At 34.8% G+C, this 14,504-nt stretch overlaps 1 protein-coding gene across 1 annotated transcript in view; it reads right to left on the reverse strand.

Annotated features, from left to right (window-relative positions):
• Positions 1-9,542: 9,542 nt before the first annotated feature.
• Positions 9,543-14,504, reverse strand: part of LOC120352213 (coagulation factor IX-like) — a 17,437-nt gene continuing 12,475 nt past the window's right edge. The window contains exon 9 of the mRNA XM_039431958.1: positions 9,543-9,560. Coding sequence (XP_039287892.1) covers positions 9,543-9,560 — 18 coding nt within the window. The remainder of the gene's footprint in view (positions 9,561-14,504) is intronic.

Genomic DNA, 14,504 nt, shown 5'->3' on the forward strand with positions numbered 1-14,504 from the left:
AATATCTATTTTCCACTATTATTTCTAGACTCAAAGGTAGAGCTTTAGAACTTGTAACCAGTGGAAACACTTATGCTTGGCCTGAAGTGAGAAGAGTACTTCTCGACGGCTATCTTGACAAACGTGATTGTTTCACGTTGAATATTGAAATGACAGAATTGAAACAAGAAAGTAGCGAAAGCCCTTTTCATTTTCACGAGAGAATTCAAAAGATTCTCAACTTACAACTTGCATATTTCCTTACGAAGATGGCAGCAAACTCAACTATTCTATGCGAATACGCAAAGCAGCTTGCCCTTAGGGTATTTTTGAGAGGTCTGAATGAACCTATAGGATCACTGATGAGAACAAAAAACCCTTCAAGTCTAAGTGAAGCTTTGAGTATGATCACAAACGAAATGCAGTACAAAAACAGAAATAGTAATTATAATTTCAATCTCAATAAGAGACCAATCTCACAACCATTCCAACAACTTCTCTGACTAAACAAATCCAACACTTTCCTCATACTAGACCAATGCAAAACTTTCCCCAAAACAAGACTTATCCGAACTTCCAAAACCAATCACAACAAAGACCAATGATTACACATCAAAATAACAATCAACAATTTCGCAACTTCAGTTCAATGAACCAACAGAGACCAATGTTTCAAAGGCAATTTTTCGGTCAACAACACAGACCACAAATGCAATCGCAACCAACTCCAATGAGTATTTCAACCAGAAACACTGAACTTGAACCCCCGAAAAAGAACCCCAGATTCAATCAACTGACAACCGAATTCGCTACAAACAATGACGAATTACTCAATACTAACAGAAACGAACTCTTGACTGACAATTTCTCAAATGAACCGTTCAATTACCCCGAAATGACTGGAAATCTCATGAACAATTTTGAAAACTTGGAATTGAATGATGATTACAATAATCAAATGACTTCCGACCAAACAGAACAAAATCATTTTTTAGGAGAAACGAGCCTCGGAACAAATTTTCAATTATGAACTTGCAAACAAAAGATAACGAACTCTCTTACTTTCTAGACCCACAAACGAACTTTCGAGTACTGATTGATCCCGGAAGTACACAATCCTTTATAAAAAAGGTAATTGCACATGAAGGTTTTAAAGATTCCTTGAAACCAACACCATTTGAAGTTACTACAGCCCATGGTAAATCAAAAGAAAAATTCAGTGCTAAAATACCATTCCTAGGAAGAAAATTTGATTTTTTCGTATTTGATTTTCATAAAGATTTCGATCTCTTGTTAGGAATGGATGCTATAAAGCAATTGAGAGTAAGATTGGATTACATTAGTAACAAACTTTACTATGGAAACAACAAACAAGTACCAATACTGTATTACAATACAACTTTGCAACACAATGAACCTTCTAAAGTCAATAAACCTCGTCAACTGTGGACTTACTTGATTGAAGCACGTAGTCAGAAAACAATATCAATTCCGATAAAAAACGTGTCAAACGGAGAATGCTTTCTCAAATACCAAAATCTCTCTGGACTAGAAATTCCACAATCTATCCTAAAAGTTGAAAACAATAAAGCAATCTGTCTAATTACAAATTCATTTACGGAAGATAAAAAATTGACAATCACACGACCTTTTGAAGTTGAAAATTTGGAAAACTATGAACTAGTCCCTCATTCAAAATCCACCTCATCTCCAAACAGTAATAACTTGAATAATTTTGAAGTTGACCAAACTAGATTAGATCTTTCAACAATTAGAACCGAACACATGAATTCCGAAGAAAAAGAAGCAATATTAGAACTGATAAAAGAGTATGCAGACATTTTTCATGTAGACGGAAATAAATTGACATTCACAAATCAGGTCAAACATGTTATCAGAACAACCGATGAAATTCCAGTTTATTCAAGAAATTATCGATATCCTGTTGTTTACAAAGCAGAAGTTGATAGACAAATCCAAGAAATGCTAGATCAAAAAATTATTAGACCCAGTCATTCAGCGTGGAACTCACCAATTTGGATTATACCCAAAAAACGTGATGCATCCGGAAAACAAAAATACAGAATTGTGATAGATTTTAGAGGAGTAAATGCTAAAACTATTGATGATAGATTCCCATTGCCAAATATTGCTGAAATCCTGGATAAATTAGGAAGATGTCAATATTTTACAACTCTTGATTTGGCAAGTGTTTCCACCAGATTCAAATGCATCCCGATAGTATTGAGAAAACAGCTTTTTCCACAGATACAGGTCACTATGAATTTCTAAGAATGCCTTTTGGATTAAAAAACAGCCCACCTACATTTCAAAGAGTACTTAACAATATCTTGAGAGGTATTCAGAACGAAAAATGTCTTGTCTATTTAGATGATATAATAATCTATTCTACCAGTCTCCAAGAACACATCCAAAGATTGAGAGAAGTATTTGATAGATTACGAAATGCTAACTTCAAAATTCAGCCAGACAAAACAGAGTTTTTAAGAAAAGAAGTAGCTTATCTAGGACACATAGTCACACCAGAAGGAGTAAAACCAAACCCAGAAAAGATAAAAGCAATACAACAATTTCCTATCCCAAAAACTACTAAAGAAATCAAAGGATTTCTAGGACTGTTAGGCTATTACAGAAGATTCATAAAAAATTTCGCAGATGTAACCAAACCACTAACAAAACGCCTAAAGAAAGGAACCAAAATTAATGTTGAAGATGAAGATTATGTGAAATGCTTTGAATATTGCAAAACCCTTTTGTGTAATGACCCAATTTTACAATATCCTGATTTTTCATCCGAATTTTATTAACAACAGACGCTAGTAACGTATCAGTAGGAGCTATCCTGAGTCAGAAGAAAAATGGTGCTGATTTACCTATAGCTTATGCTAGTAGAACCCTGAACGAAAGCGAAACCAGATATTCGGCAATAGAAAAAGAATTATTAGCGATAGTTTGGGCAACCAAATACTTTCGTCCTTACTTGTACGGCCAAAAATTCAAAATTTATACTGATCACAAACCATTGCAGTGGCTATTCTCAATAAAAGAACCAAATTCCAAACTTCTCCGCTGGAGATTGAAACTAGAAGAATACGATTACGAGATTTGTTATAAAAAAGGAATTTTGAATCAAAACGCTGATGCTCTATCTAGGATCCAATTGAATAATAATGATGTTATTCCAGGTCCTTCAAGACAAAACACAGGTGAAGAAGTAGATAAGATAATAAACGAAGCTATTGAAATGCATTTTTCTGAACTTGACGATCAATCTATGATAGGAAATGTAGACGACAATGATGTACGTGACAACAACCTTGACATTCGAGAAGAACAACATGACTCTGACGATCAAACAGTGCATTCAGACTACACGGTAATGAAATGATTGGAATTCAAACTCTTGACGAACCAGTAAACTTTGCTAAAAATCAAATATTACTAAATCTAGTGAAATACAATCCACGAAAAGTGAAAATACAAAAACTATTTGAAAACAAGTGCCGAATTATTGTAGAAATTTCCGAGAATAATTTTGAGAAAGATGTAGTAGAATTTGTAAAAGAATATCTAGTTCCGAATGTAAAATATTGTCTATACTTTGAAAATGATTTCTACGAAAGATTCACTGTAATAATTGCAACTTATTTCAAAAATACACAACTCAAACTAGTACGTTGTACGAAAAAACTGATTGATGTCACAAACGAGGAAGAGATAAAAGAGATAATCGATAACTATCATGTCGGAAAAAATAATCATCGTGGAATTCAAGAAACTTATGAGCAAATTAAAAGAAAGTACTACTGGCCAAATACTCGAAACAGAATTCAAAATTTCATCAATAGATGCGACATTTGCTTAAAACAAAATACGAAAGAGTACCCTTGAACTTGGAAATGAATCTTACCCCCACTGCTTCAAAACCACTTCAAACTATTCATATCGATAGCATTACTTTTGACAAAAGGAAATTTTTGACGATAATAGATAGTTTTTCACGTTATGCACAAGCCTATCCACTTACTAGTGCACAAGGAATTGAAATAGTTGATAAACTACTGGATTTCTTCAGTCATCACGGTGTTCCAGAAAGTATAGTTTCAGATAATGGCACAGAGTTCACTAATAATGTGGTGAAAGAATTGATGGCACTTCATAAGATAAAGATTCACTTTATCAGCACACAGCATCCCCAGTCAAACGGCATGTGTGAAAGATTGCATTCAACCCTTGTCGAGCATATTAGACTCCTTAATAATCAAACTCAATTCAAAGACGATTCTATCGAGAGAAAAGTGAAACATGCAATTTTAGCGTACAATAATAGTATTCACTCTGTAACAAAACTAACTCCATTTGAAATTCTGAACGGACACATAAACGCAAATGCTTTATTTGACATTGACATTGGCAAACAGATGATGAACGACTATGTCAATCAACACAGAGAAAAAACCAAAAAGCTCTATGAACACATTAGAGAAACGAATCAAGCAATTAAAGAAAAGGTTATCGAGAAAGTGAACGAGAATAGAGAACCATTGCCTGAAATTCCATCCGATATCTACGTTAAAAATATGCAGAAACAGAGTAAGACAAAAAACAAATATAACAAAGAAAAATCGAATCTGTGAACAGAGACCTTAAAACAGCTAAAATCGTACCGAGACACCATAACACAAAATCTAAAATACACCTTTCCAAAATTAAAAGACCTAGAAAAATCATCAAAACTAATGACATTGAAAAACCTAAGACAGTGACTCAACTGACTATTGACAATGACAATCCTTTTCCAGGTCCCTCTTCATCCTGTACGCAGCAAGATCAGGAACAGCAATAGACATTAAGAATGTTACTATTAATTCTGGAATTGTACCAATTAACCTTGGCAAAGCCAAACTTGTATATAACTCGCACGTTTTTGTACATAATTATGATCTGAAATCAATGTATTCAGAAATTGAAAATTTGAATAATTACTATGATAAGGTATCTCACTATTTTTGGAAAAATATTAGTATAAGTTCAAAAACCGATTTCGTTACAGAAAACAGTAGTAAATTAAGAGATGCAATCAACTATTTGAAATTCATCAACCATACAAAGTCTGTTATTGAAGAAAAATTGGAAATGATTTTGTTTTACAATGAAAACGTCAAACGCAATAAAAGAGGTTTAATAAATAGTCTTGGATCTGTTTTAAAATTTATCACTGGTAATTTGGACGCATATGACGAACAAAAATACGATAAGTTGATTCTCGAACTGTATAATAATCAAGATAATTTAGCCAATCAAATTTCAAACCATTATTCAATCAGTCAAAACATTATTGTAGAATTCAATGAAACAATTAAACTTGTGAACCAAAACTTCAATGAATTGAAAGAGAAATTTTTGATAATTAATGATGATTTAAACGATTTCATAGAATTAGAAAAAATTAAAGATATTTTGAATCAATTACTTATAGCTTATAATATTTTATTAGACGTAGTTCATGACATTGAAAATTCTATTGCATCTTGTAAAGTAGGCGTTCTGCACCCTAGTATAATGTCTACTAAAGAATTGTTCAATGAACTTGTGAAAATTTCAAAATTCTATGACAAGAAATTCCCATTGGAAATTAAGTATAATAAGATGTTAGAAATAGAAAAATTGATTAATGTAGATTGTAAGCTAATTAAGAACGAAATCATTTATTTTCTCGAATTTCCGATTGTAGAAGAAGTAACTTTTGATCTTTTTGAATTATTACCAATTCCAAGTAGAGTAGAATCAAATTTTGTAACAATACTTCCACAAAACAAATACCTATTGAAATCTTCTGATAGTTCTAATACTTTAAAAATTGAAGGATTGTATAAAGAATGTAGATTGATAGGAGATAACGAATGCTATCTGTGCTCATCCGAAGCCATCTCCCATCAACAACTGCAATGTGAAGCGGCTATCATATCTACTGGTTCCACTGACAACTGTAAATTCACCGCCGTCCAAATTGAAGAGAACCTCATCAAATGGATTCCCGAAATACAACAATATTTGGCAGTCTTACCAAAATTGGAGACCTTCCACATAGAAACGAAAACCGAAACTACTGTGACAACACTTCAAGGAATTTATTTCATCAATACAGCCGAAGGAAAAATTTACTATCGAGGAAAACCTCTGTTCCACTCTTCCCAAACGAGAGGACATCCAAAATTTCTAGAAAACATCCAATTAGAACTTCAAGATCATCAAATTCCAGATTTCCAAATTCATTTGAAAAATTTAGACAACTTTAACCAATTTAAAAACATTCAAGTGTCTCCAGTCATCCGAAAATCATATTTAACCACCGACATCAATGTTTTCACAACCATTTTGTACATTGTGATTGTTCTTTGCGTGATTTTCACCGTGTACAAAAGAATCTCCAAAAGAGGACAGCAACCTTCTTCAAGAACTTCGCTACCAACCCCCGAAGTTCTCTTTAGGGAGGGAGGAGTTACATTATGAGAACCTACAGCAGTCAGCAATTTCAATACAACTTCTTAGAACTCTCCTGGAACTGTTGGAGCCAGCTTTCTCACGCATCGAGCGTCAGTCCTGCTTACAACATCGAAGCGAGAGGTACTCACTTTATCAAAATTCACTTGTTTAAATTGTTTATTCCAAATTTTGTGTTTTGTAAAAATAAAGATTTCTTTTTAAAAAGAAATCTTACTGAATGCATTATTTAGCTTATATTAACAAATATTGCAAAAATAGATCAGGGCAAAAAATATAAAGAGCGATTAAAAAATTATATATATAAAAATAGAACAATAATCGAAATCAATAAAATATCACAGGCTAAATACTATTATTTAAATTTTATAGCACGAAACGTTACCATGTGCTTTTATTTTATAATCATATGCATTCTTTTGTATGTAGCTGCGATATTAGCTTGCTAATACTTGTCGACTTGGACAATTCAATTAAAAATAGATTCCTTGAAATCAGCTTGATAAATTGGCAACCAATAATCCAAATATATATATTAAATTCTATAGTATCTAATAGATTTCTTTGCAATGAATATATATTTTATCTCAGGGTGCAAGATTCGGCACCTGACGGAATAAATAGAGCAATTCATCTAGTGAATCAGAGCTATGACAAACTATCGCAGATTATATTGCAGAAATTAAAGATCATATGAATATGTATTACTAGCCTAGATTTTATACTTCTTTGATTTATAGAACTTCTGATATGTACTGACTCGTTACTCTTCTAATAAAATACCTTTAAAACTATATTTACTTGCGCAAGTATTTTTTACCAAATTCTTAATTTATTAGAAAACCCTTTCGACGAGCTAGCTTTGATTCTCATGTAGTTTCGAAGCACTGAGGGCGCCCTATCACTATTTCAATATTTCTCACTCACATGTCGAAATTTTCTTATGAGCTGCTGATGTCGATCCAACTCCTGGTGGTCCTGGACTATGGTAGCTGGAGTCGTCTCTTCCAAGGGGTTACAAAAATTATTTAAAAAATGAAAATGACTTTTGCTCTATAAGAGCATCACAAAGTCTTATAAGAAATTTAGTAATTCAATCTAACTTTAAATTTTTACAAGTTATAGCAAGGTATTACACTCTATAATATTTAGGGAACTCTCATGGTGGCATTTGGCAGGCGAGTGTTGGTTCTCCTTTCTCAATTTCACAATTCTCATTTCTGATTTCTAAATTTACATAAAATTTGAATATCCTAGTCCTCCGCCATTCAAGGTTCAAATAGACCGTACTAAAATATTAAATTATTACTTATGTTGTATGTTTAATAATTTCTTTGCCTTCGGGCCATATCCAAAACATAGACTATACAACAATTTTATACAAATTCTATTTATTTGTAGAAATATATACAAATATTTTTGAATCGGCATACTATTGCCGCCTATCAATTGCCATTATGTGATTGGTGCATGCAAATTACTTCAGTATTCATGCGCCTGGTAACCTCCTATTTCCGGGATACATTTAATTATTTTTATTGGGTTTTTAAAATATGCTCTCTACATGCTAGTTAATTTTCTATATGTTATTATTTGTTTCATGCATCACAACAATTAGCCACGTGAGACCTTTTGTTCCTCAAATTGCATACCGTTTTGCCACAATAAATTTCTGCCAAGGTGTTTGGTCAGATTCTACATTGCAGGGCTCAATCACTAAATGTTTATGCCTAACCTCAACCTTCAATATCTTATATAATATTATATATTAGCAAAAAATTATTTCAATTCCTCTTAGGCTGTTGTACAGTTTAGCCAGGACAATCTGATATTATCTAATCTTTATGTTATCTCTTTGGCGATATTAGCCAGTTACTTTACTTAGACCTATTAATATTTCAGCTAGGGATTTTTATTTATCTATCCAAATTGAATATGTTACATGCGCCCCTGGATTTGGAATCAAAATATTTGAGAATCACAATGTTTTTAATGAAAATCCATCCTTCAACACATCGATATATTCCATACTTTGTCTACAAATATACTCTCAATTTTTATCATAGTTTGCAGATCTATCTGCTGCGCCTCCCTCAGACCTCTATCAAATACAATAACAAATTCTCCTTATCAACACAAAAAATATCATAAATATAATCTCCTAGACACATTCCTCCTTACAACACTTAGAACATAGTATTTTTAAATTTGCCGCTCGCAAGGCCGCCAACCTAACTACACACATTACTTGATTCTCTTATAATTGATTCCTTTCAAACAATAATTTCGATATACAAATTTTCTGGGGCTTATATTTTATTGTAATTCCTAGGTCTTAATATAAATAATTTTCATATATCAGGTACAATTCCTTTCTTTTGCTAATGGTTCTTTGGCTTTAGGTAACTAGCATTCAATTAAGGTTTTTTCAGTATCAAACATGGCATAAACTAACGGTAATAAATATAAAACATATAAATAAATATATTAACATTTATAAATATAATAATAACAGTGATAAATAACATTTTTGGGGTACAATATTTTTCTTTTCTTAAACATATGTTGAGCGCTACATACATTCAATCTAGATGGCTTTGTTAACCTACCAGTTCTGAATATCTGCTTTCTGATGTCATATACTTTGGCTTTGCGTTCTGCAGCATAAACTAACCTTATTCGTCACATTTTTCACATTTAAGGTAATTTGCTTAATTTATTTTTCACTATCCCCATTTGTGTCTTATTTTATATGGTGTATATTATTTAATTACATAATTAAAAATTATTCTTTTGCTTGTTGCAGGCTTTGGACAGTTGGGAGGAATAAAAACATCGGATTGTTGCCATGCGGTCTAACTCAAGATTAAATTTATCATGATAGGTCAGTAATTCGTTTGATAGTGGTGTTTTCCTTGATTACTTATCATATTTATTTCAAATTCTGTGATATGGTTCAATATTGGCTACATTTTCCCACCAAACAATGTGCGTATTCTCATTCTCTTGCAACTGGACTGTGTTGTGATGCGATATGGCTACGATAGTGAATGGCCCTGAATAAATTAAAAAAAACTTACGAGTTACTTTCTCTAAAGCATTTGATAATCTGTGGCTCTTTACTAAAACTTCATCTCCAATCTTATATGAAAATATTTTGTATGCTCGGTCGTTAAATCTCTTTCTACACTTGCCTTTTGCTCTAGCTTCAATCTGACTAGATGATGGATATTAGAATTTGTTGGCTTGTTCACCTCTGAGCTTGGAAAATCAATTAATTTTTCGATAAATGTAGTGTTTCTTTTACCGAACATGATTTCGTAAGGCGTACGACCGGTGCTTTCATTTAGACTATTATTATAACACTCTTCTAAAAATGTTATATATCTAACCCATTGTTGGTGTTTTTCGTTACAGTAAGTCCGCATAAAACGAGAGATCTCTGCCATATGTCACTCTACTGGATTAGCGCTGGGGTTGTAAAGAGATGTCCTCGACCATTTAATATTAGCCAGGTGAAGTATTTCTTTCCATTGCTTGCTACAAAAATAGGTTGCATTGTCAGATAGGATTCTTTTAGGCTTTCCTACTTCATTTGTCCATCTTTCCGTTATGCATCGGGCCAAAACTTCTCCGGTCAATTTACCTATGGGAAATAGCATTGTATATTTTGAAAAAACACATGTAAGCACGAATATGTATTTTTTTCCGTATTGTGCCATGGGTAATGGACCATATATATCCGCTGATATCAATTCCAATGGTGCACTAGGGAGAATGGGATTCATTTCGCCCCTGATATGGTGTCGCGGGTATTTGGCTTTCTGGCATATATGGCAAGCTTTTACTATTTTGGCCACTTTTTTATGCATGCTTTTAAAATAACAGCTTTCTTTTAGTAGGTGGAGGGTCTTCATAGTTCCAAAATGTCCAATACGTTTGTGAGCTTATTTTATCAAATCTGTTTCCATATTAGCGGGGATTATTAGGCGCCAGTCGTAAGTATTTTTAGCCGGTCGGTGGAACATAAATCCTTTGTAGCGGGTGTACTGTCGCAGGTAATCGGGCGGTTCAGTAGCTCCTTCTTCCATCAATTCGCGGATCTGGGACAGTCTTGGGTCTTCGTATTGGGTGATGCGGATTCTTTTAGGGGTTAATACGGCAGTGTGAATTTGTGGTTGGATATTGGGGGGATATGGTATGCTTTTCCACTCTTTACGGCGAAACATTTCAGGTTGGTATCTTGACAATATGTAGCATCTATTTCCCTGGATAGAAAGTCGGTGGTCTGATTTTTCTTTCCTGGCAGATGGGTCAATTCGATATCATATTCTTGAAGCGCAAGAAACCATCTAGATAGGCGGTTGTGATTTAATTTGGCTGTTTTGAAAAATGTTAAAGCTTTATGGTCGGTATTGATAAATATCTTATTGCCGAGCAACAATGTCCGGTATTTAATACATACTTCCACAATACTCAACAACTCTTTTTCGGTCACAGAATATCGACGTTGTGCTGAGTTGAGTGTCTTACTAAAAAATGCTAGCACTTCTTTCTCTCCTTGATCGTCTTCTTGGAAAATCTCTGCGCCTATCTCATAATCTGAGGCATCGACATTCAAGAAAAAAGGTTTTTTCAGGTTAGGGTGTTTCAACACGACAGAATTTAGGAAAGCTTCTTTTAGTTGCTGAAATATGATCTCTTCCTTGTTAGTCCAATTCCAAGGTTTGGTACTGGACAATACATGACTGAGTTGGGCAGTGTAGTGTGACATTTGTTTGTTGAAGCGGCGGTAGAATTGTAAAAATCCAATAAACTTCTGTAACTGTTTACGGTTGGTTGGTGATGGAAATTGTCTGATAGCTAATAATTTGTCTGGGTCCTGTGATATGCCAGTAGGTGTGATTATGTGTCCTAGATATTTTACTTCCCTCGCAAAAAATTCACACTTCGATAGTTTGAGTTTCAATCCGCAATTATTCAATCTATCAAATACTATATCTAAATGCTGGCAATGTTCACGTATATTCTGTGAGGCTATTAATCCATCGCCCACGTATAATGTACAGTAGTCTCTGATATCGTCTCCTAGCGCCTGTCTCAGACACCGTATGAATACAGCCATAGCATTCCGTAATCCAAACGCTATACAAGTGAACCTGTAATTGCGTCCATTAAACAGAAAGGATAAATAATCGCGCGATTCCGGTGCTACTTGGACTTGCCAATATCCTGCGCTCAAATCTACCGTTGAATATATGGTTTTGCCATGGAAAGTTTGCATAGCTTGTTCAATTTGGTCTGGTCCTTCTCGGTCATCATCCAATATACGGTTCAAGGCGCAAGCATCCAGACATAGTCTTACTGTTCCATCCTTTTTTGCTACACACACAATCAGCAAACTATAGGGTGCTGTGGATTCTTCTATAATTCCTAATTGTTCCATGCGAGAGATTTCTGCTATGGCGGCAGATCGATAGGTGAAAGGTATAGGGTATGATTTGCGGTAATACGTGTCGTGTGGTTTAACATTGAGTGAACATTCGAAGTGAGTAGCTAGACCAGGTTGTTCGGAAAAAACTCCTGCATTTTTATGGAATACTTGAATTATTTCCTGTCTAATGTCAGGGTGCCAACCGGTATGTTGATGGATTCTATTTATTAGTATCTCTAAAGCCGCATCCACACTATGCCGATCGACACTGATCAACAAAGTCGATCGACAATGTCAAACAAGTCTGGACGTGTCGCTAGACATTGTTGAGCGCTGTCGAGTTGAGTCGAACACAACCCGAATCAGGTCGGTCTGGATCAAAGACAGTCGAGTCGAAGGCACCAGTGTGGACGTGTCAATCTTGTCACTGCCGTTTTAAAAAATAGAATAGTGCTATACTGTTGTTCAAGTGCTTACATTTTTATTGAAAATGAATCATTTTCAAAAGATTTTCAAAATCGGAACTTTTCATTCTAAAAAAGTTTTTAAAGCCCGCGGATTTAATTCGCCAACCTCATCCAGCAATAAATCTTCCATAAATTCCTCTGTACTATACTTTTTTCTGCCTCGAACAAGGCTAGGCCGTACCCAAAATCTCCGCGGGCGATGATCTTTTTGGCTTCCCAAGATGACAATAAGAATTGCAGCAGAAGCCGCTGCTCCAGCATCTTCATCATCACTCATTTTATATAAAAACTCAATTCATATTTAAAATAAAACACTCGATTAAATATAAAACACTCGATTGTCGGTCGTGTTGTCGGTCGACTCGTCCACATATACTGAGGCAATTTTGTTGAGTGACACAGTCGAAGGTGTCGAGCGACTTTATCGATCGACCGGGTCGACAGAGTCGATCGACATAGTGTGGACACGGCTTAACAATTCTTCGGTACTAGAGTCTACTCCTAACAGTGTTTGGTTCTTCGTTGTTAGGCTTAATACCTCCATATACTCCATAGCATTTTCAATTCCGTGGATACCCCACTTCCTCGGCGCGCCTTCCATGTAGTGAGCGAAGTGTATCTCCATAATTCCTTCAGTGTGTTTCTCCAGATCAAGGGGTACTATAACTTCGTGTGATTCGGTTTCGGTAAAAGCATGAAATTTCAAGGTTTGGAAATTTAAACAGGCTTGGAATTGTTGGAGAAAATCTGTACCTATTATTATGTGTGGACCGGATACAGGTAATACAAGAAATGTATAAGCAAATCGTTGTTGTTGAAGGTTTATTTCCAGTAAACATTGGGTAGTTATATGTATTCCCCATCCTGGACTGATACCTGATACATATACATTGGTTAGCGGTAGAGTAGCTAATTTTGTTTTTTCTTTTAGACGTTGAAATATGTCTGTTTGTATGAGGCTACATTGTGAACCACTATCTACTAATGCTTGAATCTTCATTCCATATATTTCGATATCGATATACGCCTGCATTTGGATATCCGGTAGCCTGCTTTCCTTCTCAGTTTCTTCTAACAAAGTTTCCGGTAAATCATTTCTGAATGTGGTGTATGACGTTGAAATATCCTGCTTTTCTTTGTTTGTTTCATTTGAGCTTGTGGGTGTTATATCGGGGGTATCATATAGTCATGGTTTATTAGCTGTAGTTTTCTGTATATCTGGTGGCGGGTCGTTGGGTGTTGGGTTCTGTGTTTTTTGTTGGTTTAATCCTGTTGCATGCGCTAATGTATAATTTGTGCTTACTTGTTGAGGTGGCGGTTTGTAATTTCTGTTGTAATTATTCTGAGTGTAACCATTATTTGAGTTTAATCGATCACGGCCATCATAATAATTCCTGCGGTTGCTCTGATGGGCGTAATGATTAGTTGTGCGATTTTGAAAATTTTTATTATTCCAGTTACTATTTTGTTTGTGCTCATAGCGGCGTTCAAATTGAGGGGCAGATCGGGAGCGATCATATGATACCGGTTCATAGTTTTGGCTGGTATACTGATTACTTTTTGAGTTATGTTGATTCTGTGTGTATCTTTGGTCTGATCGGTGGTTTGACATTGCATCACAGACTGTATGCCATATAGATGATTTATTAGCTGTTTGCAATCAATAATGGGTTGGGTGGTGAGTGCCATTCTAACTTGATACGGTAGCTTCTTTAGAATAATACTTGCTAATGCTGATTCGTTAATGGGCTCGCTCAGTTGAGAATTTTTGAACTGTAGGGCAGTGACGAGAGTGGTACATGCACCGTCTAAGTTAGGGTTGGAATCGCATGATATGATATCCGCTAGCACGTCCAACTGTTTACTTCTGCTCCAAAACTGTTCCAGGAAGACAGCTACAAACTCATCCAATGATGTAAATTCATGGGCTCTACTCCGAAAGAACATCAGGGGTTCGCCAATTAATAAACTAGTCAAACGAAGACGCCACATACTCCAAGAGGTAGGTGCAAGAGTTTGTACTAATTTTATCTGATCAATGAATGGTTGAGGTTGCAAATGGCGATCAGTATTATCAAATTTACCCAGTCCTTGCAATA

This window comes from Nilaparvata lugens, chromosome 7 (assembly GCF_014356525.2).
Source record: "Nilaparvata lugens isolate BPH chromosome 7, ASM1435652v1, whole genome shotgun sequence".
Lineage (NCBI taxonomy): Eukaryota > Metazoa > Arthropoda > Insecta > Hemiptera > Delphacidae > Nilaparvata > Nilaparvata lugens.